The 17,576-nt window shown below is 38.1% G+C and overlaps 1 protein-coding gene across 2 annotated transcripts in view; it reads left to right on the top strand.

Annotated features, from left to right (window-relative positions):
* The window catches only part of LIMS1 (LIM zinc finger domain containing 1), an 87,317-nt gene that overhangs the window by 26,516 nt on the left and 43,225 nt on the right, over positions 1 to 17,576 (top strand). Inside the window, exon 1 of one of the 2 annotated variants that reach the window (XM_034658908.1) lies at positions 2,271 to 2,500. The exons of the other annotated variant lie outside the window; for it this stretch is intronic. Coding sequence (XP_034514799.1) covers positions 2,394 to 2,500 — 107 coding nt within the window. The 5' untranslated portion in view covers positions 2,271 to 2,393. Of the gene's footprint in view, positions 1 to 2,270; positions 2,501 to 17,576 lie in introns of those variants that run through there. 2 annotated transcript variants of the gene reach the window in all.

Genomic DNA, 17,576 nt, shown 5'->3' with positions numbered 1-17,576 from the left:
CACATCTGAAGGAGTGCTAGGGACAAAGAGGAAGCCTCTCCTCAGTGAGAAGACACTGTGAGTTGAGCTTTGCCCTGAGCCCCAGAATTTAGTTTTACTCAGTTGTGACAATTTCGATAGACCATAAGCATTGATTTACTGAAATTCCCATTTGTCATTACTGCCATTTTAAAAGTCAGAGGGCAAGAATTGTTTCAGTTTGTTTGTTATGTAGCTTGGAACTTTTTTTTTTTTCTGGTCACATCCTTTTAACCTTAGACTCATCAAATACAGGATTCGTCCTACACAGAGAGGTGTTTCCTGTCTCGTTACCCTTTAGTAGCTGCCAAGCACTTTTTCCTTGTCAGCATGCTGCATTACTTCTTTTAAAGCTCTTTTAAGAATTGAGCTCTCTTATTTATATCTTTTATAGAAACAGTTACTATTTAATGTTGAGGTTTCTTGAAACTAATATTACAGTGTATGTTAACTAACTGGAATTTAAATAGAAACTTGAAAAAGGAAAAAAAATAATGTTGAGGTGTCTGCGTTTGTAGTGGATACAAATTAATTTGTATTTTATTCATTAGGCATCTATTCTGTCCTGATGCCTTGAGTAAAAAAGAAATTGAAGATTGGTGGTTGTTTCTCTTCATTTATTTTTCACACCTATCTTGACAAAAATGTGAGAATTAGACACTTTAGGAATCCTAATTTTATATGTTTCTGTTACTATAAACTTTCAATTTTTCTGAATTTTAGGTCTCAGTAGGATCCTAGGGCTTTATACAAAAGACATATGTAAAGCTTCTAAATTTTTAAATTTATTTTTCAATAAGCAGAATATTCAAAGTTCAGAGCAGAACTTTATAACAGAAAGCTTTCTTCTGCTCTTGTCCCTAAGTTTCCCAGAGGCCCCAGTGTTTCTCTTTTTATATGTGTGTATCCTTCCAGAAGGGGAGAAAGAGATATATTTGTCACTTGATTTTTTAATGTGTTTCATGACTGTTTAGGTCTAGTGTTGTAACAAAATTAGTAACTTCTTGCATCTTTAAAAACATATGTTGCATTTTGATGGCAGTGGTAAGAATCTGTTTTTCACTGAGGTGTTGGAACCAGGGTGACAACTTGTACCCCGGAGGGGAGCTACCATCTGCATGTCCTGAGTGAAGGTGTAAGATATAGACTCCCCTTTCCTTGTGGGTGCCTTAATCTTTGTATTTATAATATAGATACTCTCAGGGAATATGTGAACTCTAGCCCTTGGTGCAAAAAGAAGTTTCAGAGACATCTCTGTGTGCTCTTATTGAGGGGGATTCTAGAAGGAAATGAAACTAATACAGATTACTCAAAGAGAAATTATTAGAACCACGAAGTCAAATTATTAGCTAAGAACTTGCCAAGGATCTAACCTGTGTATTAAGTGATGTATATTAAGTGCGATTGAATCAGAACTGGAGGCTAGAACCTTGCGTGCTGTTGCACCAACATCATTTGGAGCCCTAACAATAAAGGGTTTGCTCTACGTTATCTGTCCTCCATTATCTGCAAACCCCTCTTGCAGACACTCAACCTACACCCCACACACCAAAACAAAACCCGTTTCTAACTTCACCATCTAGGATCAAATATGCAGCTAACTATGAGGGCTGCATAGGCACCCAAAATACCTTAAGGCAGACAGTGTTGATTACAGAGGTGCACATTTGATAAGAGGGAATTTTTAGAATAGGTAGTTTAGAAAATCATTGAGTGAAGTTTGATAGAAGAAACCGCTTTCAGTTCCTTTCGGTTAGGAATTTTTGAATAATATTTAGGGGAAAAGAAAAGACACTTCCTTTCTAAAGAGAATTTAAAGTAGAGTGGGGAGGGAGGAAGTGCACTGCTTCCCTCACAATTCTGCCCCCCCCTTTTTTTTCTTTTTGAGGAAAATATCCCAAAGAGCTCATGATGACCAGGCACTTCTTTGAACTGACAGCTGCTTATGCAGTGTAAGTGGATTTCCGGGCAAATAAAATAGGGCAGGACCTTCTTTAGTCATTACCGAAGCTTTTTAGCCCAATTTTAATTCAGAATGATGCTGGAAAGATTTATAAAGGAATTGGTGTGATTATTCGTAACAATTAAAATTACTTTGCTTATTAGTAAACATTGAGCAACCGGGTTAGTGACTCTCACCGCCCCCCCCCCCCAGGTGCAAGGCCCAGAGATAAGACGGGCCAGGCCTTGCTGAGGAGGGTGTGTACCAACAGAGAAACAGGAAGCTGTGCTTAGCCGGGCTTGCCCGGAGGTTTCCAACTCTGGTCAGGTGTGCTGAGGTCCCGGCAAGAGACACGCTCTTTCTGAACCCTGGCAGCCACGCTGCTCAGCGTAAATGCTTCAAATTGTCAGTTAACTGATGTGTACAGAGAAGTATGACTGCATTACAGCTTAAAGAGCTGTCACACTCAGGTCTCTACAGGCGAAGACGAGATCGCCCGGATAGTGTGAGACTAAATGGGTTACCGGAGGAAGAGCTAAGGTGAGTGCAAAGTCATGGTTGGCTGGAGGTCAAGGCACCTAGTGATTGCGGAGATTCATGCCTAAGTGGATGCAGCAGTGGGGGAATACACGTTGAAGAGGTTCCACTGGAACCACTCAGTCTGTAATTAAAGATTGAACACAGTCCCAAGATTGTACTGGATTGGAACTGTGCAAAACTAGAACTCATTTTCCATTTCTTCACAAATCCTGTAAGTTGTTTTAGCTGTTCCCCAAACCTGCAGTGTTATTCTTTAAAAATTATATAATCATCAAAGTACTTTTTAAAATTGGAAACAATTGATTTTTTTCTCCCTTAGTTTAAAGATAGATTGCTTTGGCCTATTAGAACATAGTTTCTGTGTGGAGTTTTTCTTTGAATTTTGGTGGTGAGATTGTTCGTGGTGTTTTGGGTGGGGGTTGGGGGGTGTTCATAGAGGATTCTTTGTTATGGAAATGGATTCAGCAGAGGAATGCAGAAACTATTGAATGTAACCTAGGAAGGAAGGACATCAAAAATCTGGAGACCATTTTAACTAAAAGGTTAGGGGGGGTTTTTGTTTGTTTTCAAAGTTAATTTGTCTCTAACAACACAATTTTAGTTTTTGTTACAGCTGTTGAGAATTGTTTTTGGATTTTTAGGTTCTAAAAAGTCCCTGCAACATTAACCCATATTTAAAATACTATGTTAATTGTTAAAGGTTTAGATTTTCTGTTTCTGAGATGAAGTGTTCCTGTTTTACTGCTGACAGGAGGCTGCAGTAAAGAGAGACTTCCTTTTCTTTTTGTTACATTTACTGTATAGTACTTAAATTTGTTTATGGACTCTTGATTTAAGTATTTGAATTTTTAAACTAGATGGTTGGAGGAACATTTATATGCTGTGTACTATTTTCTTTCTATAACTTCATTTTTAGAGTTTCTTTTAAATTCTGTATTTAAATTTGACAGGGAAGAAATTGTTAAGGAAGTTTTTTTAAACTTCTGTTACTTTGTATTTGTCTTATAGCCACTATATATACTTAGGATAGCTGTAGTTTGGGAGGGAAACATTTACTTGAATATTATCAACTCTTTCATTGCCTTTTGAAGACAATAGTAGCATTAAAGGACTGTGATTGATACTAACTTTATTAGAATTTATTTCATACTATGTCCGGTGTCTTTTAGGTACTTTTGGTGTATTAACTTTGAATTGATTGGATTGACAGAATTTAAAGCCTTTGGAGTTTGAACTGTTACAGATTTTATGAGGTTTAGTGAAAATATTGAGTTCTCTCTTGTTAAACAGATAGGCTGTGGGAAGTGGCCTCTGAAGTCAACATTTACTTGTACGCTCCAATCTACTCTTGATCCAAGAGTGAAAAGTTACCAGAAACAGTTTTGATTTCAGATTTGGGGTCCTAAGGAATTTCCTTTTTCAAAAAAATTAAGATATGTAAAACAATATTTGAGAAACCAGCCATATTTTACTTACTTTCAGACAGTAGCAAAGTACCCGTGAATAAAATCGCTTATATGCCCAAGGAGGTAGTTATTTATATAATTATAATGACCTTTGAAACAACTAGATACTTTTCTTTTGTCTTGACTTTAAATCAAAGGAGCAAGAATAATTCTTAAGAAGTATTGCTTGTTCTACTGAGTTAAAGGGAAATATTTTTCCACCCATTCTGGTCATGTAGTTCCCTGGTGATAATAAGGGATTCATGTTTCTGCCATTTCTCTGGCCTCTGATGCAGAGAGAATGACCATTATTCCTTATTTTAGGAGTGCAGTGCTTAACTAGGAAAAGTAGGCAATTGTCTGTTTTTCCGTGGACTTTTTGTTAAAGTCAGGTTATTTTTCTAATTTTATAGGAAGCCTATGTTTAGTATTAAATCAGGTTTCTCAGCTAATAGGAATCAAGGAGGGTAGGCACACCTGTTTCAGCACCAGTCATTTGGATAAGTTATGTAATCTTGCTGAACCTCAGTTTGTTCCCCCTTAGAATGAGAATAAAAATAACTGCCGTTATTCAGCATTGTTTACTATCTCTAAATCCTCACCCCCAACCTGCTGAGGCAGGGGCATTATTATCTTGTGTGCAGTGCTGTAGGGTTAATGGCTTCCATGCATTATTCAACTAATTTTTATTGGGTGCCTACTGTGTGCTAAATAAAGATGCAGTGATGAATTAGATACAGTTCTTCCCCTCAAGGCACACCAAGGTTTTGGCACATGAATTGTGACCAACAGGTACTCTTCATGCGAGCAGTTGTTTGACTTTGAATTCATGTAACATCAAACATCTCTCACACCGTCTCCGTATTGCACAAGACCCATTCCTGCTTGCATTCCTTCTCACTCTCGTGTTCACTTTCTTGGCATGTTTATTGACTCTAACAGAACTATTAGAGCCTAAAAGAGCTATGCTCATTGCCAAAAAACATTTTTCTTGTAAGTTAGTATAAAAGATTGTGCTCTGAAACAAAACACGAGTTTAAGGAGCACCATGAGAGACATGAAAACAACCCTGGCTTCAAGCTTGGGAAGGTCAGCATGAAAAACACTGACTTTATAGATTTTTATTTTAAAGTACAGAATATAATCCAAAGCTTGCATACTTTGTACAATAGAACATTACTCTCTACATTTGAGGGTTATGCTATGGCAATTTATTATTATTTAAATAGTAGTTGTCACTACTAGTAGAAAAAGTGTCCGGTGGGTCTTTGTCTTCAGTTCTAGAGCATGTCCTTAATTTTGGCTAGATTCTAGCATGCCTAAGAAGTAATTGGAAATTATTTTCCCTTATGAAGCTCAATGTTAAGGATTTGGATAAGGCATGGATATTCATTTATACCCAAAGACTCTCTATATGAAGACTGTGTATACATGTATAGATTGTCTTCAGGGCCAGCTCTCATGACCTGGATAGCACTAGTTTAACTTTCAAATTTGAACAGTGGACTCCTTAGCACAAAGTAGCTCACATTTTTATGTCAGTGGGCTCAGAACAAGTTCTGAGCCTTACATCTCTACAGAGCATTCACCCTTTTTTCCTTGGAATTTTTGATGCTCAAAAATCGCATCTAAGATTATATATATATATTTATTTAATTCTTAGCTCTTTATTCCATCTCTCTATGTTGCACCCTGTTTGTTTTTTGAGGAAACGTGAATGAAAAACACACAGAAACAATACATACACACATACCCTTAAAATTCTCAAAGTCACTTTTGTTCTGCCTTAGATATAAAGGATCTGTAAATAACTGATTGGGGACACCTCAAAATTCAAGTCTTGGCTGGGTAGGTCCAAAACATAGTTTACATAGAAACGTTGGCCAGATCTGGCCCACTGCCTGTTCTTGTATGGCCCACGAGCTTAGGATGGATTTTACATTTTTCGGTGGATGGAAAAAAATTAAAAGAAGCATATTTCATGACATAATAAAAATTACATGAAATTCAAATTTCAGCGTCCATAAATGAAGATTTATTGGAACACAGCCAAGCTTATTTGCCTGTGTTGTCTCTGGTAGTTTCTTGCTACTGTGGCATTACATCCTTGATCTAGTGCTAAGGTAAAGAACCCTTGATCTTTCCGTATTGTTCATTTAGTTATGCATCTACCCTCCCCACTCTTCCATGTCCCAGTTAGTTTTATCATACCTGGCTGTGTCAATCTTGAAATGAGTGTGAAGAAAAGAAAAAATACTTTGAAGTGTTTATCCTTATGTGGAGTTGACTGGATGCAACAGTGAGAAGTTACTTACTTGTTAGAACCTCTTCATGCTGTCCTTTCCTGCCCTTTCCCTGGTGGAACTGGACAACCAGGAATAGGAGGAAGTGCAAAGAAAAGTAACCTTTACTTTCTGGTTGTTAAGTAAACGTTCTGAGCTCATATCTTTCTCGATATAGGATAATCATTTTTAAGTAGTGGGAATGTCCTTGACTTGGTTTCAGAGCAGAAAATTCAGATCATGTGTTCCTAAATAATACATTATCATTGATTGAGCCCTTGTCATGGATCAGGCACTCTATTAAGAATTCGTGTGTTTTTGGGGTGGGGGGTATTTGTTTATTTGTTTTTTAACTCACAATTAAATAAGGAGGAAGAAGAACCTAAAGTTGGAAAAGGGGATCATTCTTATTAACCAGTTCCTGTCCTTGATTCAAATAAGTTAATGCTCAGTTAGAGTTCAGTTGAGGTTGGAGTAGGTTAGCGTAGGATGTGCATTTCCTTGCATACCTGTTTTGTAGTTTGCTTATCATTTCTTTGCCTGTCTTTTGGATGAAAAACCAATGTTCATATTTTAGTTTTAGAAATATAGTAGACAGGGTGATGAAGTTGCAGCTTTGCCGTGTTTGTCTATTCTTATTATTTAGTGGTTGAGAGCACGTTTAAGCTTCCTTCGGTGAATACATCACACAATTAATAACAAATATTTTTTTCTCTGTGGTTCACAGAGGTATCAGTTTGCCAGGGTTGCTTTTTAAAATGTAGTAAGTAGTGCTTTTTGTTGTTGTTGTTGTTGTTGTTGTTGTTAAAGATTTTATTCATTTATTCATGAGAGACACAGAGAGAGAGGCAGAGGGAGAAGCAGGCTCCCTTCTGAGCAAGGAGCCCTATGCAGGACTCAATCCCAGGACCCCTGGGATTGAGACCTGAGTCAAAGGCAGAGGCTTCACTGACTCAGCCAGTCAGGTGCCCCAGTAGTGCTTGCTTATATGACACTGTTTAAGAGTGTAATACAGACAAACAACACGTACTAGAATATTATTCAGCCGTGAAAAGGAAGGGAATCCTGCCAGTTGTGACAACATAGATAGACCTTGAAGGCATTATGCTGAGATAAGTCAGAGAAAGACAAATACTGTATGATCTCTCTTATATGTGGAATCTAAAAAAAATTTGTGAAAACAGAGTAGAATGGTCATTACCAGGGCCTAAGGGGTGGGTGAATCGAAGAGATGTTGTTTTAAGGGTACAGACTTGCAACTAGTAGATAAATAAGTTCTGGAGATCTAATGCCCAACATCATGATTATGGTCAACACCACTGTATTAAACACTTCAAAGTTGCTAAGAAACTAGATCTTAACTGTTCTCAACACAAAAAGGAAATGGTAATTATGTGACATGGTAAAGATGTTAGCTAAAGCTACTGTAGCAATGATATCCCAATATATAAATGTATCAAACCAACAGGTTGGGTCTGCTACCTCAAACTTACACAATGTCAGTTATATCTCAATTACACAGATGTAAAATCCATAAATATTTATGTTGTAATAATTGGTTTTATAGGCATACCCCTCCTCACCTTCTCACTTTTACCTATCCCTCTCCTATGCCCCTACCCATTAATAGAGAGGATTCTCTAAGCTCAGAGGCCTTGCCTTCTTTTTTATCTCTAGTGTGTACCCTAGTACCTTGTAGGTCATCACTGTCCAGTATCTATTCCTCATTGAATGAGTGAAGAAATGAGAAACCATAAAGTGGCTTAGCAGTACCTCTTTTATATCTACCTAAGTATCATGATCAAAAGATCATGGTCATTCTGTTTTTCAGTAGTTTTGGGAAACTTATTTTCTAAAGGGGAATATGTTTTCTTTGTCACTAAAATATTTCTTTAGAAAGTATATGCTGAAATTAAAGCTAGCAATGTCAGTGCTTAAAACTTAGGTGTATGAAGGGTGCCTGAGTGGCTCAGCTGGTTTAAGTGTTTGCTTTCAGCTCAGGATGAGCTCAGGTCATCATCCCAGGGTCCTGGGATCAACTTCCACGTCAGTCTCCCTGCACAGCAGGAAGCCTGCTTCTCCTTCTCCCTCTGCCTGCCACTCCCCTTGCTTGTGCTGTGTCTCTCTCTGTCAAATGAATAAATAAAATCTTTTAAAAATAAGGTAAAAAAAATAGGTGTATGAAAGGAGTAGCTAGAAGGATTGAAAAGTCTTTAGATAAAGATCCCTTTTCTGTTTTTCTGTACAGCTGAGAGACATTTTGGAATGAACCTCAACTTCAGTAGAATCAATTTGTGAATTTGTTGTCAATACACATAAAATGTTCTAAATGATTTACCATGACAATTAAATACCAGGATTTTAATCATTATAATTGCTTTCCTATTGGTTTAAAACACACAAAAAACATTAAAGTATCAGTTATAAATCACTTACTTAAAAAAAATAGCAGTTGACTAAAACTTACACTTTACCTGTATTATTTGGATAGATGCTATTAAAATGAAACTATTATTTATTTTTTATATATTTATGTATAAAAATATGTATCTTGGAAACACAGCCACTTATTGTGTATCTGTGAGACCCAGTGACCATTCTGTGATTAAAACCAGCTTTGGACACAAGTATTCTCCTGTAGAATATCTACTTTTAGAAATAAACATTAAATATGTTTTCACATAATATACAACTCCCGAAGTTTTTTTTTTAAAGATTGTATTTATTTAATAGAGCACGAGCATGGGGAGGAGCAGAAGGAAAGGGAATAATCTCTGGCTGACTCCATGCTAAGCGCAGAGCCTGATGCAAAGCTGGATCCCACCACCCTGAGATCATGACCTGAGCTGAAACCAAGAGTCGGACACTCAACCGACTGAGCCACCTTTGTACCCCTCAAGTTTTTTTTAAGATTTTATTTTTAAGTAATCTCTACATCCAGTGTGGGGCTCAAACTTAAAACCCCGAAAACAGGAGTCACATGCTCTACTGACTGAGCCAGTCAGGTGCCCCCCAACTCCTTAAGTCTTTTTAATGGTTATATTAGTTTCATAGAGCTGCTGTAAACTGGGTGGCTTCACACAACAAATTTACTGTCTCAAAGTTCTGAAGACTAGAAGTGAGAAATTGTGTCAGCAGGGCCGTGCTTCCTCTGAAACCTGAAGGAGAGAATCCTTCCTTGCCTCTTCTAGCTTCTGTCATTTGCTGGCAATGTTTATTTTCTCTTTGGCTTGTAGGTGTATCGTTCCAGCCTCTGCCTCTTTTATGACATGGCTGTCTTCTCTATGTGTGTCCGTGTCTTCACATGGTATTCTCCTCTGTGTGTGTGTCTTATCTCTGTGTCTCCTCTCCTCTTTGTAATAGTACACCAGTCATCTTGACTTGTGTCTTAATTATATCTGCAAAGATTATTTCCGAATGAGACCCTATTCATGGGTACCAGGGGTTAGGACATCAACATATCTTTTTAGGGATCACAGTTCAACCCATAGCAGTGGTCTGTTCATACAGTAGTAGTGTATAAAGATTAAAAATCATTCTGGGGGCGCCTGGGTGGCACAGCGGTTGAGCTTCTGCCTTCGGCTCAGGGCGTGATCCCGGCGTTGTGGGATCGAGCCCCACATCAGGGCTCCTCTGCTATGAGCCTGCTTCTTCCTCTCCCACTCCTGCTGTGTTCCCTCTCTCGCTGGCTGTCTCTATCTCTGTCAAATAAATAAATAAAATCTTTAAAAAAATAAATAAATAAAAAATAAAAAAAATAAAAATAAAATAAAAATAAAAATCATTCTGGTGTGCAGTTTTTTAAGAAACAGCTTTATTGAGGTTGAACTAAGGAATCTCAATGAAGTGCACAATTTTTATGTGCAATTTGATCAATTTTGACAAGTATACACAGTGATACCCTTACCACAGTCAAGATAATGAGCACACTCATCATCCCCAAAATTCCTCATGCCCACTTATAGCCCTTCCCTTCAACCCTAGGGACTTTGATCTGTTTTTTGTCACTCTAGATTATTTTGTATTTTTTAGACTTTCATAGAAATAGAATCATACAATAATGTTTTCTTCACTTCAACTGACTTTTTAACTCAGGATACTTATTTTGAGATCCATCCATGTTGTTGCCTGTATCAGCAATCTGTTCCATTGTGTCCTTGAGTAATGTTCCACTTTAGGGATATGTTATAATCTGTTTAGCCAGTCACTTGTTGGTTGACATTTGAGTTGGTTCCAGTTTTTGGCTATTGCAAATAAAGCTGTTTTGAGCATTTCTTGTATAAGTCCTTGCGGGGACATGTGCTTTCATTTCTCTTGGATGGAATGACTAGTTGTTGGGTAACTTATGTATATTAAATTTTTTGAGAAATGTCTAGGGGCACCTGGGTGGCTCAGTAGGTTAAGTGGTGGGCTCTTGATTTCAGCTTAGGTCATGATCTCAGGGTCCTCTGGCTCCATGCTCAGCAGGGAGTCTGTCTCAGGATTCTCTCTCCCTCTGCTCCTCCCTGCCCACTCGCACGTGCGCGCACTCTCTCTCTCTCTCTCTCTTTCAAATAAATAAATCTTTTTTTTAAAGTATTAAAAAAGAAAAAAGAAATGTCTAAACTGCTTTCCAAAGAGATTGTACCATTTATATTCCCACCAGCAGTGTTTGAGGGTTCCATCTCTCCATATTCTCACCAGTGCTTGGTTTGGTAATTTTTTTTTCCAATTTTAACCATTTTGAGGGTGGGTAGTTGTGTCTCATTGTGGTTTTACTTTGCATTTTGCTAATGACTCGCGTAGTTGAGTATCAGTTCATGTGCTTATTTGCAGTCTATCTTTGACAAAATGTTCCACTTTTTGCCCATCTTTTATTGGGATGCTTCTTAATAGTATTGTTTTAACAGAGTTTGCTATAATCTACATATAAGTCTTTTATCAGATACATATTTTGGAAATGTCTCTTCCCAGTCTGTGGCTTATCTTCTCATTTTTATAAGTATCTTTTGAAAAGCAGAGGTTATTTTGATACTTTATTGATTTTTTTCTGTTTATAAAGTTTACGCTTTTTGTGTCCTACTTGAAGTCTTCCCCAAACCTACAGTCAGTAAGATTATTAACACATATGTCTCATCTAAACATAAACTTATTAATTATTTTTTTAATTATCTTGGCCTTTCATACCATTTAGTGTTTTTCTGGCTATGTGGTAAGTGCTTCACAGCCTCAGTGAATCTTCACAATAATCCTATGAGGTGCTGCGTATTTCCCCCTTTCACAGAGATGGGAAAGGACTCTTAGAGACACATGGTTGGTAATTTGGGCAGTTGGGATTTGAACCCAGGGCCATATCCATCTATGTCTTGTGCTTGAAGTGTGAGCTCTTAACCATAAAACTTAAGCTTCACTTAGGTTTTAGAGTAAGTATTCTTATGTGGAAGTTTTGAATATACTTGATCATATCTTAAAAGTTAAAAATTTACCATTGAACATAAAAATAAAGGTTAACCTCCTCTGCTTGCCTGTAGGTAATAAGATTGAAATAAAAATGGAATTTTTCTGCCTCTTCTTTTTTTTTTTTTTAAAGATTTTATTTATTTATTTGACAGAGATAGAGACAGCCAGAGAGAGAGGGAACACAAGCTGGGGGAGTGGGAGAGGAAGAAGCAGGCTCATAGCGGAGGAGCCTGATGTGGGGCTCGATCCTAGAACGCCGGGATCACGCCCTGAGCCGAAGGCAGACGCTTAACTGCTGTGCCACCCAGGCGCCCCTTCTGCCTCTTCTTTGTAGACATTTGCCAGAGAAAATATCCAGGTTTAAAAAACTAAAAATATTATGCTTATATGTCATAATGAATATATTCCTTAAAATTGAACATTACAAGAGTATCCAAGTTTTTATCTTTGCCAACAATATTGTCCTCCTGTCCCTAGCAAACAGAATGTGAAGGGAACCAGACTGAGATAGAAAGCTACAGTGAATCATTGCATGTAGGATGTTGACTTATGTTTGACAGTTGCTGCTGCCAACTTTGGTTTTTAATTCTGATATGCAGAATTTGTTGGGACAAAACTGAAATTCTGCAGAGTTTTGGAAAATTTCAGTAACATTTCCAGGTGCCGGAAAATAGATTCTTTGTTTCATTGTTAAAACTAATGGCAATAATCTTGGGAGTATCTGATATAAACTGATGTACAGGTCTTTTAAACAATGAGGTTTTATAGAAGTATAGCCAGTCTAGAGAAGCCTGAGTGGCTCAGTCAGTTAAGTGTCTTTGCCTAAGGTCATGATCCAAGGGTCCTGGGATTGAGTTCTTGTCTTCCCTGTTGGGCTTCCTGCTCAGAGGGGTGTTTGTTTCTTTCTCTGCCCCTCCCCCAACTCGTGCACGTGCTCTCTCTCTCTCTCTCGTTAATAAATAAAATCTTTAAATAAATTAAAAAAATGAAAGTATAGCCAGTTTAAAAGATAACAGTTTTCCTGGATCTAAAATCATTGTTTCTGTGGCAGTCAACAAATGCCTTTAAAATGGATTCAACTGGAAATAGTAGCTATTCAGCACCACTTGTAATTTTGGCTTTTCTCAATATAATGTACTTTATTTAAAGGATATATTGCTAGGTTGTGAGTTTCCTGCATTAGTATGTAAAATATATTTGTCTAGGCATTCTTGGTTCAGTCTACATTTATTAAGGTCCTACTAAGTGCCAGGGAAATGGGGTTATGAAGTTGATTAAAACATTCATGGAGCACCTGGGTGGCAGAGTCGTTAAGCGTCTGCCTTCAGCTCAGGGCGTGATCCCGGCGTTCTGGGATCGAGCCCCACATCAGGCTCCTCCGCTATGAGCCTTGCTTCTTCCTCTCCCACTCCCTGCTTGTGTTCCCTCTCTCGCTGGCTGTCACTATCTCTGTCAAATAAATAAATAAAATCTTTAAAAAAAAAAAACATTCATTATCTACTAACATAGAACCTTGTGTATTGTGGAAAAAACAGACAGAGATAATTAAAAGATATTGTACATAGAGGAATAGCTGTGATGCTCTAGGATCAGAGTGCATTAGTTACCTATTACTGAATAGCAAATTACCCCTAAATTTAGGGGCAACTGGAGATGGTACACTTTTTTGTAAAGGGCCAGATAATAAATATTTTAGGTTTTGCACACCACACATTCGGTGTTACAACTACTTAACTCTGCTGTTGTAGTATGAACACGGCTGTAGAAAATACATTAAGTGAATGAGTGTAGCTGTGTGTGTTCCAATAAACCTTTATTTACAGAAGCAGACAGTGAGCCACATTTGGCTTAAGGGTACTGATTTACTGACTGCGGGCTTAAAATGAGGAGCATTTGGTATCTCACAGTTTCTGTGAGTGAGGAATCCAGGTACATCTTAGTTCAGTGACTTTGGCTCAGGGTCTTAGTGATACTGCTGTTGAGCTTTCAGTCAGGGCTGTAGTCTTCTCAAGCCTCAAAGGGAGGGGGTGATCCAGGAGGGGGAGAGGCTCGAGATGGCAGCCACAGTCTTTTTATAACCAAATCTCAGAAATGACTTAACCACTTTTGCTGTAATGCCTCATTAGAAGCAAGTCAGTAAGTCTAGCCTGCTACACTGCAGATGAGGAGAATCCATAAAGGTGTTAATACTGTTAAAGAAAAACAATATCCAGTGACACTTGCTTAAACAACAGTAAGGCAGACTATTCAGGATCAAGATTAAGTATAGGGACCACTGAAGTGGGGTTTCCCACGGGGGGGGGAGAGACGGGGCTCAACTCCAAGTACAGTGAGGGAAAGTGGGATTCATAGAGAACAGAGTAAGTGTCAGTGGATGGAGAATTACTGAGAAGAAACATCACAGGTTATGGAGGCATGTTATTAGAGTATTACTGATTTTATCCCCTGTGCTATACTTTTCATCCCTGGGGTTTATTTTACTACTGTAAATTTACCTATTAATCCCCTTCAGCCTTTTTTGCCCATTCCCCTCCCCCCCAGCAACCATCATTTTGTTCTCTGTATTTATGTTGTCTGTTTTTGTTTTTTATTTGTTCATTTGCTTTTTAGATTCCACATATAAGTGAAATTATATGGTATGTCAATTTCTGTCTGACTTAACTTCATTTAGCATGATACCCTGTAGGTCTGTCCATGTTGTCACAAATGGCAAGATGTCATTCTTTTTATGGCTGAGTAATATTCCATTATAAAATATACATAGTACATCTTCTTTATCCATTCATATGTTTTTTAAATTAGTGTTTTTGTTTTCTTTGGGTAGATATCCAGAAGTGGAATTACTAGGTCATATGGTATTTCTATTTCTAATTTTTTGAGGAACCTCCATGCTGTTGCCTAAAATGACTGCACCAGTTTACATTTCCACTAACAATGCAAGAGGGTTCCCTTTTCTCCACATCCTTACCAACTATTGTTATTTCTTATCTTTTTGATAACAGCCATTCAGATTGGTGTAAAGTGATATCACATTGTGGTTTTGATTTCCCTGATGTTTAATTTAAAGTTGAGCATCTTTTCATGTGTTTGTTGGCCACCTGTTTGTCTCCTTTGGAAAAATGTCCTTTTTATACTGATGGGTTTTGTGGCCACCATAATCAACTCTGCAATTCCACAGAAACTGCCGTCACCTTTGTACGTCTTTATATTGCCATCAGTTATTATAACTACTTAAAGAAGGCATCGTTGAGTGGTACTGAGGTGAAGGATGTTTTATTGTCAAAATTCTGTTTGCTTAGGGGTGTAATGGGAATGAAAAAATGACAATATTATAGGGAAGGAGCATGGATATGCATGGAGCTAGAAATGGGCCACAGCTTATATGTGGGCTACTCATTTGTAATGTTTCAGCCATGTTTGAGGGGGAAAAGAAGGACTTACAGGATTGTTTCCAGGCAAGATGCTTCTCTGTGAATGAGCATAGGGTGATCTTCTGAGCTGTATATAGAGATATAGCAACTGAGATTGATCAACTCAATTACCATTTAAAACTGGTATATACCAGTGAGTTAACTTTCACTCATAATAGAAGTGGTAAAGTATCAGAGACTGTTTCAGAAAACCAGTCCATGTTTTTAGAGCTTCGAATTTTTACAGGAACAGACAAAAAACCAAATAAACCAACCAAAAAAACCAGATATCTGAAAATTTCAGAAAAGGTATAGAAGTTCCAGTCAGAAGCTTTTAAAAGAATCATCTTTTCCAGACAGGATTTCCCTGGGAACTATGGTGTACAGAACAAAAGCAGTGATGCTCTGTGGAAGTGATGAGAAGGAAAGGGGTGGGATGGCTAGACAGGATTCTTTTCCTGAACCTTCCCCCCGTCCTGCGACAGCTGCTGAGGCATCTCAGTGAAAACTAGTGGAGGACAGCCTGCTCACACTTAGGAGTACTTAAGAGTCCATAAGTTTGAAACAGTGGAAGTCAAGCATCTCTGTACTGAGCCTCCTTCAAAATTTACTGTGCTACATTACATCCCTGTAGGAAGTAAGAGCTTAAATATATATTATGGTTACATGCTGAAGAATTTATGGATCAAGTGATATGCTGTATGGAATTTGCTTCGAAATATTTTATGGTTGAAGAATAGATAAATTGGTCATGGTTTGATAACTTTTTGCATTGCGTCGGGTTTGATGGGCTTCATTTTACTCTTCTCACTAGTTTAATATGTGCTTGAAGTCTTTAGTAATTAAAGTTTATAATTGGTATGTATCATGATAAATGACACAATTCTATTTTATTTATTTTTTAAGCTTTTTTTTTTAAGATTTTATCTATTTGAGAGAGAGAGCACGAGCAGGGGGAGGGGAAAGGGAGAGGGAGAGGGAGAAGCAGACTCCCCGCTGAGTAGAGAGCCTGATGCAGGGCTCAATCCCAGGACCGTGGGATCATGACTTGAGCCAAAGGCAGCAGCTTAACCAACAGAGCCACTAAGCCGCTCCAAGTGACACAATTTTAACTTTTCAAACCTCCTCATATGTAACTATCACATTAGAATTATCATTTAGTGGGCTTATCAATGATTGTGCCTAATCACCATCCATAACCATAGTCTGTCAGCTACTTGCCTGTCAGTAACATATAAACCCAACCAGGATTTCAGCATCTGTGGCTCTGGCATGTGTAATTTGGAGGTTGGTGGAAGGAGGAGGGTGGAAAGAGATGGGAGCCCCTTACCTTAACTAGGATGTCTACTTATGGTAATTATTAAGCCTTTTACAATTTGTATTGAAAGAGAGTGGACTGAACATCTCATTTACTGCTCTCATGGCAGAGATGGATTTGTTTCATTTGTAGGACAGTTTATGTTTATTTTGAAAATAAGTTTGGCCAATGGAATGTGGGCCATATAAGGTAGCTTTTCCAGTCTGGGTTAGCAGAGACTGGGTCCAATATCTGGTATCACCACTTAGTAATTAACTTTTACAAGTCGCTTATTTTTAGGGGCTTGAGTTTCTCCATTTGCCAACTGAATAATATTAACAGATTTAGAGTTATTCAAGGAGGATTTATTGTATTTTATTTTGTATATCAAATCCGTTTTTACTATTCAGGAAGACCATCTCTTTCTTTGTAAAGAGAAACTAACGTTCTGCTTTGCATCCTGAGTACCTGTGTTAGTAATTTGTTGGAATTCAGCTACCTTCTCTCCCTTGAAAGACACCTTGTTAAAAGTTAAGTGCTGGAGCCACTTAACATGTGCAAGATTCTCAGGGTGCCTGGGTGGCTCAGTCAGTTGGGCATCTGACTCTTGATTTCGCCTCAGGTCATGATCTCGGGGTCCTGGGATTGAGCCCCACCTGGGGCTTCGCGCTCAGAGTGGAGTCTGCTTGAGATTCTCCCTCTCCCTCTGCACCTCCTCTTTCTTTCTCTCTCTCTCTCAAATAAATAAATAAATCTTTTTTTTTAAAAAAGTACAGGATTCTCAGAAAGTATGATGAAATCAAGAAAGAATATCGAAGGGAGCAGGCATGGGCTCAGAATTCTCATGGTTCGGGACAGTTTGTTCTTTGCCAAGCAATGCCAGACCTTATGGCACAAGATGATGTTTAGGGTCAAATGAATGGTAAATGAGCTGCAGAAAAGCCTCTGGCTTCTTTCTCTGCCTCTTCAGTCTTGAAAATGTAAGAGGGAATGCAAATGTTACTAAAGAACCAAAATGTGAATCATGGTCTGACTGTCTGAAATTGCCTCTATAGAGCTAAAAGTAAGCGCCTGGGGTTATGGGCTCTGGGCTCTGTAATAATGACCCAGGCTGTCTACATTTACACAGGAAACAGAAAATAAAAGGGAAGGTAAACTGGCTTGTTCATATGTGTTTAAGCAGTTTGCCTAGAGGCGATTTGT

The sequence above is a fragment of the Ailuropoda melanoleuca genome, chromosome 4 (assembly GCF_002007445.2).
Source record: "Ailuropoda melanoleuca isolate Jingjing chromosome 4, ASM200744v2, whole genome shotgun sequence".
Classification (NCBI taxonomy): domain Eukaryota; kingdom Metazoa; phylum Chordata; class Mammalia; order Carnivora; family Ursidae; genus Ailuropoda; species Ailuropoda melanoleuca.
This window is presented reverse-complemented; position numbering and strand designations above follow the sequence as displayed.